The 17282-nt window shown below is 39.0% G+C and overlaps 1 protein-coding gene and 1 long non-coding RNA gene across 10 annotated transcripts in view; one reads left to right on the top strand and one right to left on the bottom strand.

The window, feature by feature from the left end:
* Positions 1-936: 936 nt before the first annotated feature.
* Positions 937-16446, bottom strand: LOC149918578 (uncharacterized). 6 transcript variants are annotated; one of them, XR_016465150.1, is made up of 7 exons: positions 16309-16446; positions 4949-5015; positions 4678-4834; positions 4208-4274; positions 3148-3266; positions 2276-2400; positions 937-1295 (listed from the first exon to the last, which is right to left on the bottom strand). It is a non-coding gene; the product is annotated as an uncharacterized LOC149918578 (long non-coding RNA). The 6 variants fall into 6 exon arrangements; XR_016465151.1 differs by having other exon boundaries at positions 937-1292; XR_016465153.1 differs by having other exon boundaries at positions 937-1120.
* A 26-nt stretch (positions 16447-16472) lies between these two features.
* The window catches only part of TRAPPC8 (trafficking protein particle complex subunit 8), a 54379-nt gene continuing 53569 nt past the window's right edge, over positions 16473-17282 (top strand). For 2 of the 4 annotated variants that reach the window (XM_031612877.2, XM_031612878.2), the window contains exon 1: positions 16473-16780. In XM_031612877.2, the coding sequence (XP_031468737.2) occupies positions 16624-16780 (157 nt within the window). In that variant the 5' untranslated portion in view covers positions 16473-16623. The remainder of the gene's footprint in view (positions 16781-17282) is intronic. The other 2 variants (XM_031612880.2, XM_031612879.2) reach the window with 1 other exon arrangement.

Below are 17282 nucleotides of genomic sequence, written 5' to 3'. Positions count from 1 at the left end.
TGCTATCCTGTACTCATCACTGCTCTGTTGGAGGCTGCTATGAGTTAGCTGAGCTTTTCATCAGCTGGCAAAGAACTGCTGCTTGAAGTAATTAACTGGCCTTGTCTGAAACGAAGTAGGAAGCCAGGCCTGTGGATCTGAGGAGGCATAAGGGGTGATGAACTGTGGTTGGTAGCAGTAACCCCTTCAACAGTGCAAGCACAGCCAGAATATACCCAACCACACCTAGAGCAGTAAAGTGTCTGCAGAACACTTTTTCATGTTTACATGCATCAGTTAGGACTATATTCTTCCATATGGCCAACTTCAGGTTTGCCACATCAATGCCATGAAACTACATTAAGAGGAGAGTTACAGAGGCCTCAGTTCAGACAGTACAGGACTGGGAAGGATATAGCACAGCTTTCAGCTTCAGCATTCAAGACTTATGTGCAGACACAGGCTTCCAAGTCTTCTCAGTCTTCCTGTAGAACTGCAATCAAGCATGTCATCATGCCTCAGTTCCTCAGTCTCTAAAAGGGGAGCAATTTTTAATCACCAAATAATGCCGTGGTGAAGGTAAATTAATTACTGCAAGTAAAGAGGCTTGCATTCTCTGAAGGCAGGTGTTAAACAAAAGTAAAGATTTATTACTCAAAGATGATGATAGGTCCATTTGAACTTTGTTCAGAAGACTGCAGTATTTATGGATTAGTAGCTTTGGCAGGGGTAGAAATTGGGCTGGTGACCTCAGAGAAGTAAAGTAGGGGAAGATGTGTGTGAAGGCATTCATGCTGGAGCTAACATTATTGTAAATCTTGATCCTTTAATAAAGCTGTGACCTTGGAGTTGACAACTAGTATGCCATGGAGCAATATATAGCAACGGAGCCAGCATGGTAAATCTTCGGTAGTTTTTGCCATTGACATCGACAACATGTAAAAAGAAATCAGGCAGTTGAACATCATGAAACACATTTATTTAAAGGAAAGCACTTTAAATCAAACATTTTAGATTAAATCAATGGCCCTGCCAGTTTTTTTATTCCTCATAATGAAAAGTGCTTGTGAAATGAAATCTCAAAGGTGAGAACTTGTAGAACTGCTCGTCAAATTTTGCAGTTTTCTGGGGGCAACTGTCACTGAAAAAGTACATTTTAGATCATTTTTGCAAGCTGTCGTACAACTTTGTATAACTACTTTTTGTACAGTAACTGCTTTGTATAACTATTATTTTGGTGGCTTTCCTGACTGCTGCTGATTCAAGAAGAGTATACCTCCTCTTCAGTGTGCAGTGGGCAGCTACCTAAAGTTCTGCTGGAGCCATTGGAGACACATAAGCAGAAGAGGAAAGAGAAAACCGTGTTGCTTTTGCTAGGTGTACTACCTACAAGGAATGCTTGCAGCCATTGACAGAACTAAAAAGAACTCTTCACCAGTGCCAACTTTATTCCCATATACAAAAAGTTCTCAATTTTTTTTTTTTTTTTAAAGGTGTGCAGGAAACCATAAGTCCAATCATTTGGATCAATCTATTGGTTTACTTTGCTTCTAGGACAGAAATTTGTTTAATTACTCAAATGTTCCCACAAATAAATACAAAAAATATCAAGTGAATATTATTTCACTTTTTGCTATTTTTTTAAAGATGGATTTCAGGTACAAACCTCGCTAACTTTGAGCCCCCTCTTGCATACACTGTAAATGGAAACTCAGGCACTTTCTTATGAGGTCAATAATGCTGCTCTTGACAGCAGGTAGCATGCCTGATACTGCTTTTCCTTTTTTTTTTTTTTTTTACTAGACCTAGGCAGCCTGGTCTAGTATTCAATGTGGAGGTTGGTGGCCCTGCCTGTGGCAGGGGGGCTGGAGATTCATAATCCTTGACGTCCCTTGCAACCTGGGCCATTCTGTGAGTCTATGATTTTTTTGTTCCCATTTGTTCAGTGCTTTGTCACCTGCTTTCAGCACTACATTGTCATTATGGATATTCATAAGACCAGCATGCTCCTGGAATGGAGCTGCAATCAAATGCGAGAGGATGCTATAAAAGCCAGTTTATTTATATTCTGGACTATCAGAGTTCCTGACCTTTATTTTTTTGTAAAGAAACTGACAGTATTTGCTTTTATCGTTACAGGAAAAAAAAAATATGGGAGATTTAAATTAAATTTCAATTTAGTTTAAAAAGTTGATATAAAACTAGAACAATACTTAAGGAAAAAAAAAAGCCTGATCAGATTGTCAACACCCCATTAATTGCAAAAGGCTAAATTTTATTGTCTATATTTACTTACAAATGACATGCTTCTGCCTGTGTAATGCTTAATGCTGTTATTCAGTACTCCTTATGCGCTGCTTACAGGATTCACGTGCACATACTTTGAGAATTGCCTGTCTGGAACTTTTACAATAATAACTTCTGCAGTAATGTTTATGTACCAAAAGAAAAGAAAAGGGTATTTTATTGAATATTAAGATACTAATTAATTGTTAATAGATTTCACTTTCATTACTTGAGCTACTGGGCAACAAAGTACTGTTTAACAAAGTTTACTGTTTAACTTTCTACTCCTTAGGAGTAAACACTGCAGCACAGAACAAGATAAATCATTATGCAACATGAAATAAATGAGAATGTCAAATGCAGAAACATTAATTAACTGATTATGCAAAAACAAGCAATGTTAATGCTATTTATTAAAGAGTCCAATTTGTTGATGCATGGTATATTGCTGCGTATATAAATAAATATTAATGAATCAATAAAGTGCTATCATATATAGTTCTGTTTCCATTCTGTGCATGAGTTATAAATTCAAATTATGAAGCCCTGTACTCAAACACCATTTTCTTAGTGTTTTTCCACATGAAAAAATATATATATATGCATATATATATTTAAAAATATTGAACATAAATGTAGAGATTATGCTAATCCCAGCTATGAATTTGTGTCTGCCCACATCCCAAGTATTGTTGGTCTATGTATATTTTACGGTTAATATATTCACTTTGACTAGCTAACAAGAGATTGGACTTGCAAATTTTGCTTCTGTTTTATTGCAAATAAAATCTGTTTGCCATTCAAACTATTTGCTTATTCCTTTGTTTATCACCCATTTGTTTATCATCCCAATAATAAATTAATAACAAATAACTCATATACCTGTTGAGATCTGATTCTGCACACTCAGTGGGCCTCAACTGTACAAAGAGGATCACAGTAAGACCTTTCAGCTTTTGTAGATATTCAGAATTAAGCCACCTATGTGAAGTTATTTTAGCCTAAAAAAACAAAACAAATAAAACAATTACAAAAACATACACTAAAAAACAAACAAAAAACCCAAACAAATCTACAAGAGACTCCTATATGAGGCTGCATGTATAAGCAGTTCTCAAGTAATAACATGTATGGGAACTGTTGAGTCATGGCTTGAACCACTGATTGATCACCTGATGCAAGGACTGGGTCAGCTGTGGGAGCACAGGTGATTTTTACTAGACCTGTGTCTAGTACTAGTACTATTTTACTAGACCAGGTGATCCACCTGTGTGATCAGAAGGGGTGGAGCAAGCCTAGACCCCATTTAAGGGTTGACTGCCACTAGGAAAGGATTACTTTCTGGTGATTCCTCCTTTTTGGAGTTTTCCACTGTGAGCCTAGATCCTTGGATGCAGGTGAGCATTTCTTCCTTGATTATCTCTTTTCCACCACAATAATATTTCCAACTATAACACCTGTAAAATAATATCCTAACCATTCTACTTTTCCAACTGTACATTTGTTGACTGTGTATAACAAAAAACCCAAATTAGAATAAGCAGCAAAGGCTGCGTATGAATCTGAGTTATTTCAGTGTTTCAGAGAAATAGCACGTGCATGACTTAAAAGCAGACAATTGCAGGGATTGGAAGGGACCTCTAGAGATCACTGATTCCAATCTTCCTACTAAAGTAGATTCCCTACAGCAGGGCACAGTTATACAAGTCACTGAACCTAATAATGCTCACTGTCTTGGCCATAATTAAATATTTTAAACATTATATGCATCCACACTGCCCAGTGGCAGTGGGAGAGAGGGAAAACATGTTTATCTTGCAGTATAAAAAATAAGTAAGCAATAAGTTTTATATTTGTTTATTGTCTCCTACCAACACTTGCTAGAATTTGTTTAGTCTGTGAATACTTAATGTATTTATGCATGTTACCATATCTTTCTAACCTGTAGTAAGTGAGACAATGATCCAAGAGGTCATCCTCATCTGCACTGGCAAAAATGACAGGAATATCTGGTAATAAGAGATACAAGATTGTTAGTAGCAGCAGATATAACTGATAGGTCTTTAATAGTACAAGTAATTTGAAAAAGTATTCTGACTTCTTTGGCCAGATATGATAAACTTCTTTTATATAGCCAAAACATAGCATGAGTGTTTGACATGCATGTAGATGTGACATATGCTGTGCTAGCAAACGGTCAGCCTTGCTAATGTATGCCAGTAAGTCAGCATGTTGATCCAGAAGAGCATTATCAACCTAACCATGACCTTAAGGAATAGTGAAAGAAACTACTGGACACTACACATACAGACACTTGATAAAGGCATTGATTCACTGCTATGGTACACTTAGAGCATGTATGACCAAACTACCAATTCTAAGCATTAATACAATCTTGCTGAGAATTCCTACCTAGTTTTCAGTACAGAGTACGGTCTTATTGCATGGTGGAAGCCCTGTTTTCAGGTTACGAAAGTTGTAAAATGTGTGTACATAAAAGCTTCTGTGCATCAGAAGAGCAATAACTGAGCAGCAGGTATGTCCTCTTAACGAGCAAATTGAATAATGCCTTGTTAAAAAATAAAAAAACAAGAAGGGTAGAGACTTTTAATTCAGTAAATTAGAAGCGTTTTAATAACTGTCACATTTGATCCTAATATTTAGACAAAATTAGAAAACAGACCTTTGAACTTCAAGAATTCAGTCACTGTAGGGTTGTTGCATGCCTGATCCATGGATCTAGTGGGTTCCTGAAAGAGAATGAAAAGGACAAAAAAGTGAACTTTCAGCACATGTATATATACGAATATATATAAAATACATAAATGTATATGTGCATGTATATACATATAAAAAAAAAAATATATATATGTTTTGTAAAAATATATACTATAAATATACAAATAAGAAAAGCTGTCAGCCTTCTTTAGGGAATGTCATCTATCTCTTAGTATTTGCCTCTTTCCAGTGTTTGTACTTGGAAACTGTTTCTGAGGAAAGAATTATTAGAAGTGAGCCAACTATATTTAGATTGTTGTCCTATTCATTCTGGGAAATAATATTTTCGAGGAAAATAGAAAGATAGCAAAAAGCTGCTAACTTAGCAAAATACTATTGTTTCTACAAAGAGGTCACGTGGTGCTAAGTTCTATTGAAAAATGTAACTACTGCCAAAAATAGCATCCATTTTAAGTATTACTTGAGCATTATGATTTAAAAATATTAGTACTAGATTGAAATCTATGAAACACTAGCAAGTTCTAATTTTAAAAAAAATCAGATAATTATTCAACCAGTTTGGCTTTACTATGTTGGGTTAACAAACACAAAAGCACTTTGCAATGTCATAATCTTGGTACAGAATTTCTAAGCTCCTACACAGGTCCATATTTTCCTATTATTGTTCACAAGTTCTCAAATGAACTCTCATTTCACTCAGACATTGCTAAGAAATGAGAAGCAATAGCTTGTTACGTTTTATACTATGACACATTCACACATTGTCCTGACCATTGGTTAAAAGCCTTATATCAACACTGCAGCTGTAACTAGGGAAGAATATGTGCTTCCTTCTACTACTAGCAACAATTCCTCAAGCATTACTCAAATATACTATCCAAAAGGAGTATTCAGCTTATGAAATCAAAGGGAGTGAAATAATTATTATTTCGTAGCGAATTTATTTGTTCCTTACATTGGCCCTTAATATTTCAGAATGAAATTTTGGAGGTTGTAAGGATACGTTTCTAGTTTGAGGAGTAGACCCTCCAAGATCACATCGTCCCCTGTTTTTAATGGTGAAAATCTAGACTGACTGTTAAAAACAAGTTTCCCAATTAGACAGTCCACTTCTGACCTCAGTGAAGTCAGCAGCAAAACATTTCACAGATTCACTGAAGACAAGATTTGGGTTTTGTGTTGCTGCTGCTGCAAGCTATCCCATTTCCTTTAACCTGTGCATGACAGATCTTGTGAAGCACAGTCATGAGTGCTGTGGTTTAACCCAGCAGCAGCTCAGCACCACACAATTGTTTGTTCACTCCACGGTGTTCCCAGGGAGGTGGGGAGAGAATTGAAAATAGAGCTCATGGGTTGAGATAGAACTATTTACTAAGAGAAAGGGAAAAAGATAATAGCTGACAAATGTATATACATATATGAATGTATATAACAAGTGATGCACAAGAAATTGTTCACCATTCCCTGACTAATGCCAGTTAGCCCTCTGAGCAGCAGGAGAGCGATAATAAGCATTAAGTATGATGCATTAACGTTATTCTGTAGTCATACTTTAAACACTGATTAACAGACTTGTTGAATCTTGGTGAAGAAATTTCAAATAACACTGACCCATGTGTCTGTACCACCACTCCAATACAGACAATCATCCCGACCACAGATGCAGCAGAATGAAACACACTCACGCCTCAGTCACTTAATTGCGATTTCCTCACCCCATGTGGAAATTGCAAATGAAATTAGTTTTATGGCAACACAGCAATCTGTGCATTGATGTGATTGAGGCACTACAGGAGCATTTGCCAAGAGCAATCTGCCAAATATCAGAAATAGTATACAAAGATATATTCTGCAAAACCTGATTTTTAAAATATTGAAATTGAAGTCAATATTTAACTACTGTTAATATCAAGGTGTTCATGCAATTCGCTGTTATTTTTAAGTAAATCTTACCCACTACAAAATCCATGGCAAAAAAAAAAAAAAAAGATGAAAGAACCAACAGTGTTAACAACAAAAAAAAAACCCATTTTTGCTGCTTTTCTTATGCATTCTGTAATTCACAAATGTGCAAACAACAGCCTTCCAGTAGTTCACACATTTGCTGGTGGTTTATATTTCATGGTATTTTCACACTGTTGATAGACTAACAAGATTGGAGGGTATTGCTTTGCAGTTAGCCAAACAAACAAAATAATAAAAGCCAGATGTGAATACAGTCAGAGGAAAAATAAGGAGTCAGATCTAAGCAGTACAAAAAAAAATTCATGCGTATAAAAATATGGGGAAATGAGAGGACTGAAAAGTTCATTATATAGAGGGACACAGAAATATGTATTCAAAGATATGGGAGAAAATACTTGGCTTTAAATACATGTTCAAGTAAATACGTATGAATTAAATCTTGGTTAACTGTTTTCCTATTGATATTTATGCCCTGTTCTCCACCACAATGTCGTCTTTACCATTTGCTCTGTACCTTCTTTTGATGAATATATGTGTTCCAGTTTGAACAGCTGTATTATAAACATTTGCACGAGTAAGTGAAGCTTCAAAGGCTTTATTTAGACCTTACCAAATGGTGCGAATAAAAAAAAATTCCTCAAAATTTTTTATATTTATGCTGAAGTTTAACAAGTAGCCACGAATTTTACAATTGAGCCATTTGCCCTTTCTCCAGACAAACCAATGTACAGAATCAGAAAGATTCCTTTGCATTGGCTTAGGCTCAAGCTTAATTTTTGCAGTGGCACCAGCAGAATATTTTGGAGCACTTTTAGATTTGGAACTTTAAGTCTAGCAAGAATCAGAAATGTAATTCTTCCATCGTCACACTGGTGGAATTTCTCCATTTAGACATGCCTTAAAGAAGATCTTAATAGTGTCAGTTCATGAGTAAATCTATGGGATTATTTGGTAATTAGTGATCAAGGTTGAAAAGCTGTACTCCACATTCTGTGCAATTTTCATGTATCTTTGTTATTTTCTTGGCAACATCAGCAGCTGGAATTCCTTCGGAAAGGCAACAAGCATGGCAGTAAGATCAAGACCACGTATTGTTCTTTCAACTTGCAGAAATACAGGAGGGACAGAATCTCTATGTAGAAAGAAACAAAACCACATTAGTTTCCTGTCCAGTCAGGACAGAAATTAGAAGGGTCTCAGCTACAGACACAGCTTAAGGTTAACAAGGCAAGGACGTATACAGACTGCCAGTTGCCAGCTTTGGCAGAGCAGGGAAGAAGCTGCTACGCCAGACTGCAGCATGTTGCTCAGCCAGGATGAGTGTGGGAATACAAGCACAGACAAACAGGGGGGTGGTAAAAGTCCTTACACCTCTGATAAACCTGCACATGTGCCCGTTTGCTATATATTACCATCCTGAAGGAAACATGGCAGGAACAAAACTTGTCTGCAAGTCCAGCCACACAAAACTTTCTGTAAGTAAGCTGTTGGAATTGCACTGAAACAGGTAAGAAGTGGGAACATCTGTTTAGGCACTTCTGCTTGGCAATTTAGCTTGCAGTAGCTTACAGAAGAGAGACGCTTAATAATCCATAAATCACTGTGGTCATTTGCCAGTCACTCAAACTCCAATTGTCACGTTGAGTCAATTTTGGATGCTGCAATTCTCACCCTTCTTTGCTGCACCTCATGGAAAGCCAGCCACCTTTTGTCTCCTCTTCCCAACCTCCAGAGCAGCAAAGGAATCAAGTACTTCTCTTTCTCTGATGTTTTAGTGCAAATCCACCTTCATTACCAGAAAAATATTTCAGCTTTAACCTTTAGCAAAGGTGAACATCTTAACCTTTGCACCAGAGCTGCTAAGTCAAAGGTCTGCATTCCCCCATTACTGTGCAGGCAGTAACTCCACCAGAGGACTGGAGATGGAAGTAAAACCATTTTTTTCAGCCACTATGGAACAGCTTGCCAAAGCTTGTATGCCAATTTTCAACATATCAAATATCCTGTGATCCATCTACAAGAGGGTTCTAGATGTGATCTCTTCATTGGAAGCCTTCTTCAGATAGCCCCATGGAGCTCTGTAAAAGACAACTAAATCCTCAATCAGACAGGTGGTGGTTTTTTGCAGGAGCACAAATTATTGCACAAAGTGCAAGGAGAGTACAGCCAAGACCCAACATGCTCTCTGTCCAAGGATAAACTCTGAATTGTTACACGTGATTTGCCAGCAAGCAGGTTTTAACTTGGATTAGTTCTGTAGTTTAGATGGGGTTGAAAAGGTTTCTTTATGTTCTCTAAATACTCTATACAAGGACCACACTTGCTGTCTGATAGCTTTCCCCTTTTAATGTCTCAAAACATACAGACTACCCTTGGCAGTCTGTTAGCTCTCCCCCCTAAACTGTCAGTAGCAAGAAAATAATGTAAAGGATACAAGGGAAGATAAAAAACACTTACACCTGAGTGCTGTCACTGACCAGTGTTATTAGTCAGTGATTTGTTCTGCTGACTGTAAAAACAATTAGGATGAATCTCAAGTTCAACAACAAAAGATAACCACCCAGTTTATTTCTGTGCTTTATTTGTTCCAGTGAAAACCTAGAGGTAAAAAAACCAAACCAACAAACATCACATAGGGACCTTAATGCATCTGTCAAAGCAACCTGCTAAAAAAACTGTTGGGTTATATTTACCTGTGATGAGTAAAAAAATAAGAACGCATTCCTTTTAAGTGTCCTCAATTATATGAACACCTGAAGAACAGAAGTAGCATTGCCAACTATTCCTACAAGTACTGGCAATGTCATGATACATTTGGTGATGCACATAGCTGAGTTGGAATCTATCTAAGTTTTTCTCATTTGACTGAAGGTTACACCTACTCTATTAGGTACAGTTAGAGTGTGGTTTCAATATCTTGGGGCAGTGTATTATTTAGTATGAAAAAATATTTTTCTTTAATACTGGGAAAGTTTAATTGTAGTATCACAAAGAATGACGAATAACTGTGTGTGTCTCAGTATATATTTTCCAGAATCCAATGCATATTTTATTACTTAAATGCTTTTACTGAAGCAAAATCGGGTATGACCCACTTCTGAATGGGTTTTGAGTAAGAAAGCAAAAAGAAAATGCAGTAGATTTGGCAACTCCAAGATGAAAGCATCTGCACGTTCTATATCTCTCAGTTTGTATCTGGCCTGCAGTAAAACTTGTAATCTCCTGTCAAGTGATCTGCATGGAAATTTCCATCACAGATTTGCTTCTGGAGGAAGATGTCACCCTTTTCTGAGCCCAACTCTATAGTGATGATTATCTCTGCTGAACATTTAAATATAAATAGCTTTGACAGTCATGTTATTAACACGCCAAATCAAATTTGTAATAACAACAGAAGGATAGCAATATTTCCTGTGCACTTTCTGTTTACTCATATGTTACCTGCTGATGAATAATAAAAGCAAATGTAAGAACATCTTAGAAAATCTTAGGTAAAACAAAAAATAATTTTAAATAAACTTAAACAACAGTATTCATTTTTACAGAAACTGCAACAAAATATGTTCCAGCATATGTGAAATCTTGTCAGATGGAATCAAGTCAATGAATTTTCTTTGTCAGTTACTGCTTATCTTTAGCACCAAATGCAACATGAGGAAAATTGTAATACTAAGGTTGAACTCTTATCTATTGTTGTGTTACTTTTGGTTAAGATTTAGATTTCAGTTATACACAAATTTAATTTGTATCACTACATTAATAATATAATGCTATAAAATATCATTAACCACTGAAAGATAATGAAACACAAAAGCTATGAAAGAAAAATCAATCAGGGGCCAAAACTGTAGTTTTTCCAGTACATCACAAATTTACAGTTTGATGTAATATAAATATGAATAATGTATGGAAAGCATTTAGTCATCAGTGCTAAAAGCAAAATGTTTAAAAAAAAAAAAACATAAAAAAGCAAATAAGCCCTTAAGTGCCTGTCAATGCTATGTGAAAATAAAACTGGCATTATCATCACTGATTTATGAAGAAGTGTCATGAAGACAGTGGTAAAACTGCACTGGAGTTTTCAGGAGTTACTGGTAACAATTTTTGAGCACAAAGTAGGTACCACGCACACAGACCTGAGTGTGGTGGGTTGATGTAGAACAGCTGCAAGGCTGGAAGCTTGTGATTGCCTGAAGAAAAGTGGTCACAACTAATTACATCAAACAAGGGCAGACAGAGCACAGGCTCAGCCAAGCTCTTTCACATGTGTATGTGATTATGTATGAGTAAGCATTACCTATGTGTTTGTATTTACTGAGTGTAGCAATTGGACAGCTCAGTATCATGGGAAAGGTGCTATACCAGAGGTCTAATGACCGAAGGGTCGGCACAATAGAAAGGTGCTATAAAGGAAGGGAAGAAGATTGCTTGCTTGCATCAGAAGATTGCAGGTTCACAGAGAAAGGCTCCACTAAGGAGATCTCCAGAAAGAGATCCTTCCCCAGTGTTCTACAGTATTTTAGATATTAAAAAACGCTGTTTTATTAAAAGCTCTGTCTGGAAAAGGAAGGAATGCCAATAATTAAAAGTAGATAGCAATCATAAACATGACAATAAGAAACACCCAAACGAAGCCAAAGAAAATTCAAGTCTAGTAAAACTAGAGACAATAGAAGGAAAGCTAAACACAATAAATTTTTTTACTGTTAAAGTGATGAAGCGCTGGAAAAGGCTTTGAGAACCAGAGAGGTGGTTCTGTGAAAATAAGTTAAAATGTCAGTAAATGCTTGGCACTAGGTTGACATAAGAGAGCTAATGATGCAAAATGTGTTCAGAGGATAGCTGCTTAGTGGTATTTGGTAAGGAGAAAATTAAGTATTTATATCTGATCAGCATATTGTACAATTTGCCAATCTACAAGCTAAATACTAAACCACATTTACTTTTTCTCAGTTTCTTTTGTCTGATGCAGACTGTATCTGGGGCTTCCACATAGAACCACCAAATGTCCCACCTCAGCCACAAGGACTTCCCATCAGGTTTAATCTTTCTAACCTGAAACCATTGCTGTGCCTTGTTCATCTAATTGGAGATTTGGATCCAATGCTTTTTTCCTGGCAGTACTGCCCGGATACAGCTTTGTACATCGTTTTGTTGATGTTTTCCTTTGTGTTTGTTTGTTTCTTTTTCTTCCTATATTGCCTCCTATTGTTTTATTTATATAGTATTGCCTGATCAGTAACAATCAATGCTTTTTTTGATCAACTTGAAGAATAAATGTAGCAAATCACTTGGTTTTCTTTCAGACTTCACCTTGTCATGTCTAGTACAAAAAACAAAAGAAGTGGAAGAAAAAGATTATATCCTGTGGTCATGTTTTTCCAGTTTAGGAGCCAGCACTCCAGACTCTATCATACTTTTCCTTCCTCTGTTTCCTTTCTTTCCCAAACAGAAAAATAATAATTATCTGTTCAGTTCTAGTTCCTAACACTGTAGATGACTCTCTTGTAGGCAATCTGCTATCTGGAAGCTGCTGAAAGAGGACATTGACTCTTTCTCCCTGCCTTCCATATCTTCCCAAGATGAGAACTACATCCCTACAAATACCAGAGACAAAACAATTCAGATCAGAATTAATTCCTTCATGCTTCAGATGAAAGTGCATCTCCAGAATTTGAATAGTATAGCAGAATATAAGTAATATTTCCTTCATTCAGCAGGAATACTTATGGGGAAAGATAAATATTAATAAACAGAATTACATACACTCTGCCTCTCTGTTGTCAGCTTTTTGGCTGAGCAAACAGCAGCAGTGCTTTCAGTGCAGATAGCAGTAAATGCAGACTGAAGGTACCCCCAGAATGGAAGGTATAGCTATGTCTATATTTACAATTAGTGCAGCCTGGAAGTGAATTTTGTAGACTGGATCAGCTGATACTTTTCAGCTTGTGGGCTGAGTGAATGTAATGACTGTGCCCATAGAAAGCACTTTATAGTTCAGTTACATCTAAAATCATTCCTTCACATGAACCCAAAGCATGCGTGCTTCTCATCCAAACCAAAACAGTGACAAAGTTATGTCCTCTGTGTTGTGCCTGCATGCCCATATCATGCCAAGTAAAATTTCATCAACTCCCTGGTGTTTCTGCAGATGGCTGAGATTGCTCACAGCCCACATTTCCTTTGCAAGACCTGGTCCCAGCTCCTGCCCTGAGCCACTGCTTTCTTCTACTGGTGCAACTCTGATCAAGTGGTAAGCTAGAGCACTTTAAAAACAGGGTTAGTTTTCAGACGCCTTAGTTCTTTTCTCCAGCTGATGGTGCACTGTACATCTACTCGAGAAGCAGAGCCAGATTTATGGAGGTAAAAAGTTTTGTTTTGTTTTGTTTTCTTAAATCAGTAAATGAGGCTAAAGTTGGCTTGAATTCCTTTGTGAATCCACTCCTTAAGTAGATACACACATGGTGGCTCCTAAGATAAATAGGAACGCCCTGTAGTTACTTTTATTGTTGATTTGATTCAGCTACAACAAGGGCTGAAAGAATTATTAAACAGGGCATAGCTCAAAGGTTTTACATGCTATTTGGACTGTTTCAAGCTCTCCCTAAACTCTCCAGACACAAAAAATCAGGGAACATGGAACTTAGAAGAACTTTTCCCAAGAGAAACAGGATCATGACCTTAATCTGAAAAATTTCCACGTTTTCTAATTTTTTTTTTTTTTTCCCCCAAAAGTAATGATTTTCACTCACAAGGAGTCTAAACAGAGTGCTGTCAAGGAATGGTGCAAACTCAAATAACAAAATGGTGACTTGGAAATATTACTTACAGAATCACAGGATCACAGAATCACAGAATTGCCAGGGTTGGAAGGGACCTCAAGGATCATGAATCTCCAACCCCCCTGCCACATGCAGGGCCACCAACCTTCCCACCTAATGCTAGACCAGGCCCAGGGCCCCGTCTAATCTGGCCCTGAACACCTCCAGGGATGGGGCATCCACTTGTCCCATCTTTTTGCATACAATAGAGGCTGTTTTTTTGTTTTGTTTTGTTTTAATTTGTATTTCCTTCTCCCCAGTTGGCCTGAGGTCTGATAGATGAATTGCATCTGCCTGATTGTTAGGATTATTAAATACTAGTAATCTTGAGATGACCTTTCTATGTCTGTTTAATTGCTTGCCGTGTATTAAGATACATTTTGCAGTTAAAAATTCCACCACTGCTTTAAATATAGATTTTTATTATTATTATTTTTTAATTATTATTACTATTTAATGATGAGGAAATTTTGTTTAATCTGTTTGCTTGGTTTGGTCTATTTTATTGATTGATTGATTTGTAATGTTGTGAAAAGTAATCTGTTTGTGGACAGACAGGAGATTCCTATCATACAAAACACAGGAAATCTCAAATTGATTTTATCCCCAGGAGTAACATCTGGTGAACAATAGAAAACTGCCTGTATTGTTCTGATGCATTTATCACTACTGTTGGATTTTACAGTACAGACAGCTTTATTTATATAACTAAATACCTAGGAAAAATGCCCTATGTGATCCAGGAAATATTTGATTGAGAATCTACTATTTGAATCATTTTTGTCTTCTCCTCCAACAGTACTTACTTAAATACACAGAAAAGGGGAATTAGAAAATCTGTTTCAATAAAACAACAGTGAGACACTATGCCCTTTTCAGAGAAAGATTACTGTTAAGAAACCTTTGCAAGTTCCTCTGTATTAAGCACGTTGCTGTCTTACTCAGATTATTAAAGTTTAACTGAATGGCAAAAATTTTTAAGTTCAGCACCTCAGATCTTTTAACAAAGCTCACACAAATAACATGAAAATTTTCAGCTTCCCTGTGGACTGGGTCTTAAGCCACAATCAAAACTGACTATGTTAAAAGCTACAACCTGTAGCTCAAGGAAATTTTTACTTCTGCTGTCTGTCAGTACTAGACACAGTGTGTCAAATTTAATTTTTGTCCCCATGTGACTGGCACAAATCCAGGATCTTGTATATGTGTGTTGTTATCTTCCTAAAGAGAAAGTGAAGCAGCAGTGCTGTTTCTGAAATTCATCCCCACCGAGATGCATCAATAGAAGTGTTATTTCTCCCAGTGAGCAGCAGGTTTATTGATGATGGTTGCTCCAGACTGGCTGAAGTTTGTAGTTCTACTTTGTCTTGAAGTAAAAACAAAACAAAGCAAAACCAAAACAAACTCCAACCAGCCAGCCCCACCAAATAAACTAACAACAAGCTTTACCTCTTCCTCTGTCTCACCTTTATGTTTGCATGAGCTGTATCAGTTTCTTACCCAAATACACATAGGACATACATCGTCCTTTCTTGTCCCATCTCTAAACCTACAATGTGAGAATGTGATTTTGCATCACTAGCCATGTGCCCACGTGTGTGTGCAAGACCTGCAGGTGTTGGAGCAGTGGCTGTGGCCCCAGCTTTGGCAGGGAGCAAACCACAGCCTAAGATACTGGTCCAGCTGCCTGATGGGGACTTGCTTGCAAAATCACCTTCTAATGACTTCTGTCAAGTATGCTAAAGTGTATCATTTTCCACCCTACCTGGCATGGTAGGTTGGAAGGGAGTGAAAAATCAAACCTGCAGCAGCAAAGCAACAGCAGTAGAGCCTATGCACTTTCAAATCCAGTGTTTTTCAGTAATGCTTTGTTTGTTTTTACAATTGAGAGAGTAGACATATTTTTGTCTTCATGATTTTCTTTGTTCTGCTTTATTCAAGACAACCTTTCTTACTTTTTCATTCTCTTATCTAGACATCCCTGTCCCACCCTATCACAATACACAGTCTCACTTCTTTCCCACATAACCCCACTTCTGTTTCTCCTCTGCAAAAGAAGCAGTGTTTTCAGCTAAATAATCCAGATCCGACTTTTTACATGGTCTGATAGTGACAAGACAAGGGGGAATGGCTTTAAGCTAAAAGAAAGGAGATTTAGGTTAGATATAAGGAGGAAATGCTTTACTCAGAGGGTGGTGAGGCGGTGGCCCAGCTGCCCAGAGAAACTGTAGTGCCCCATCCCTGGAGATGCTCAAGGCCAGGTTGGATGGGGCCCTGTGCAGCTGAGCTGCTGGATGGCAGCCCTGCCTGCGGGAAGGGAGTTGGGAACGGGTTTTCAACCGAGATGGATTCATTCTGTAGTATCAACAGAAATAACCTCATCTTCTTTTTGTTTTTTAAAGATCACACGCTTAGAACCACAGACTGTTCCATAAGGAGAGCGGTGCCCAAACGCTCCCTGACCCAATCCGCGACCACGGCCCCGAGTACCCCCCGCCTCACAGGATCGCATCTCTACCTGCCAGGAAGCGGCACTCGCCGGCGGCTTCCGCCCCATGGGAGCGCACCGACAGCCCCGTCGTGCGGGGCTGAGCCTCAGCCACCCTGCGGCCACCGTCGCCTCCCCCCCGGCCCCGCCCCTCGCGGCCAATCACATGAGCGAGCGCGGGGGCCGCCGGGACGGGCGCTACCGGAGGGGCTCGGCGGAGGCGCGACATGGCGGCGCGGGCCGCCTGCTGAGCGTTCGGCCGGCCGCGGCCTCGGCGGGAGAAGCGGAGCTCGGCGGAACGAGGTGACGGGTCCGGCTCGGGCTCCCCCACGGCGGTCGGCGGCGATGGCACAGTGCGTGCAGTCGGTGCAGGAGTTCATCCAGGACTCGTTCGTGCCCTTGGTGGCCGCGTTGTGCAGCGAGGAGGCGGAGCGGCTGACCCGCAGGAACAACCTGAGCTTCGCCGAGCTGGTGAAGCCCTTCTGCCGCCTCACCTCGGAAGGTCGGTGCCGGCCGTGGGGGTGGGGAAGGCGCCGCCGCTCCCTTCCTCCCGCGGGGGCGAGGAGCAGGGCGGGGAGGAGCAGCCTTACTCCGACCTGCCGGTGCGGGGCCCGGGCGTGCAGGGCTGGCCGGGTTGCCCTTTGGTTGGGCTGCTTCCGTTTGTTTGCCTTTTTTCTCCGCTTTGTGTAACCTTGGAAGTCAGGCTGTTCTTGGAGACATGGCAAAAGGCGGCAGTTTCGAGGGAAAAGGTGTCTTCAAAACATGTTCGTCCAAGCTGCTGTCTGCCTTATGTTTGGAGCGGGTGCTCTGGCTTGTGTGTGCCTTCTTGCTACCCAGCCTCGGAAAGCGTGGCTGCTCTTGCAGCTGAAGTCACAAGCACTGTTCTGAAAGGCGTTTACACGGGTAGATAGTGATAGGACAGGGGAGAGCGGTTTTAAACTAAAGGGGGGGAGATTTAGAGTAGGTGCTGGGAGGAAGCTCTTTACTGAGAGAATGATGAGGTG

This window comes from Phasianus colchicus, chromosome 3 (assembly GCF_987193195.1).
Source record: "Phasianus colchicus chromosome 3, bPhaCol1.hap1.1, whole genome shotgun sequence".
In the NCBI taxonomy this organism is placed as follows: Eukaryota; Metazoa; Chordata; class Aves; order Galliformes; family Phasianidae; genus Phasianus; species Phasianus colchicus.
Note: the sequence above shows the minus strand (reverse complement) of the source record. Positions and strands in the feature narration are given on the sequence as shown.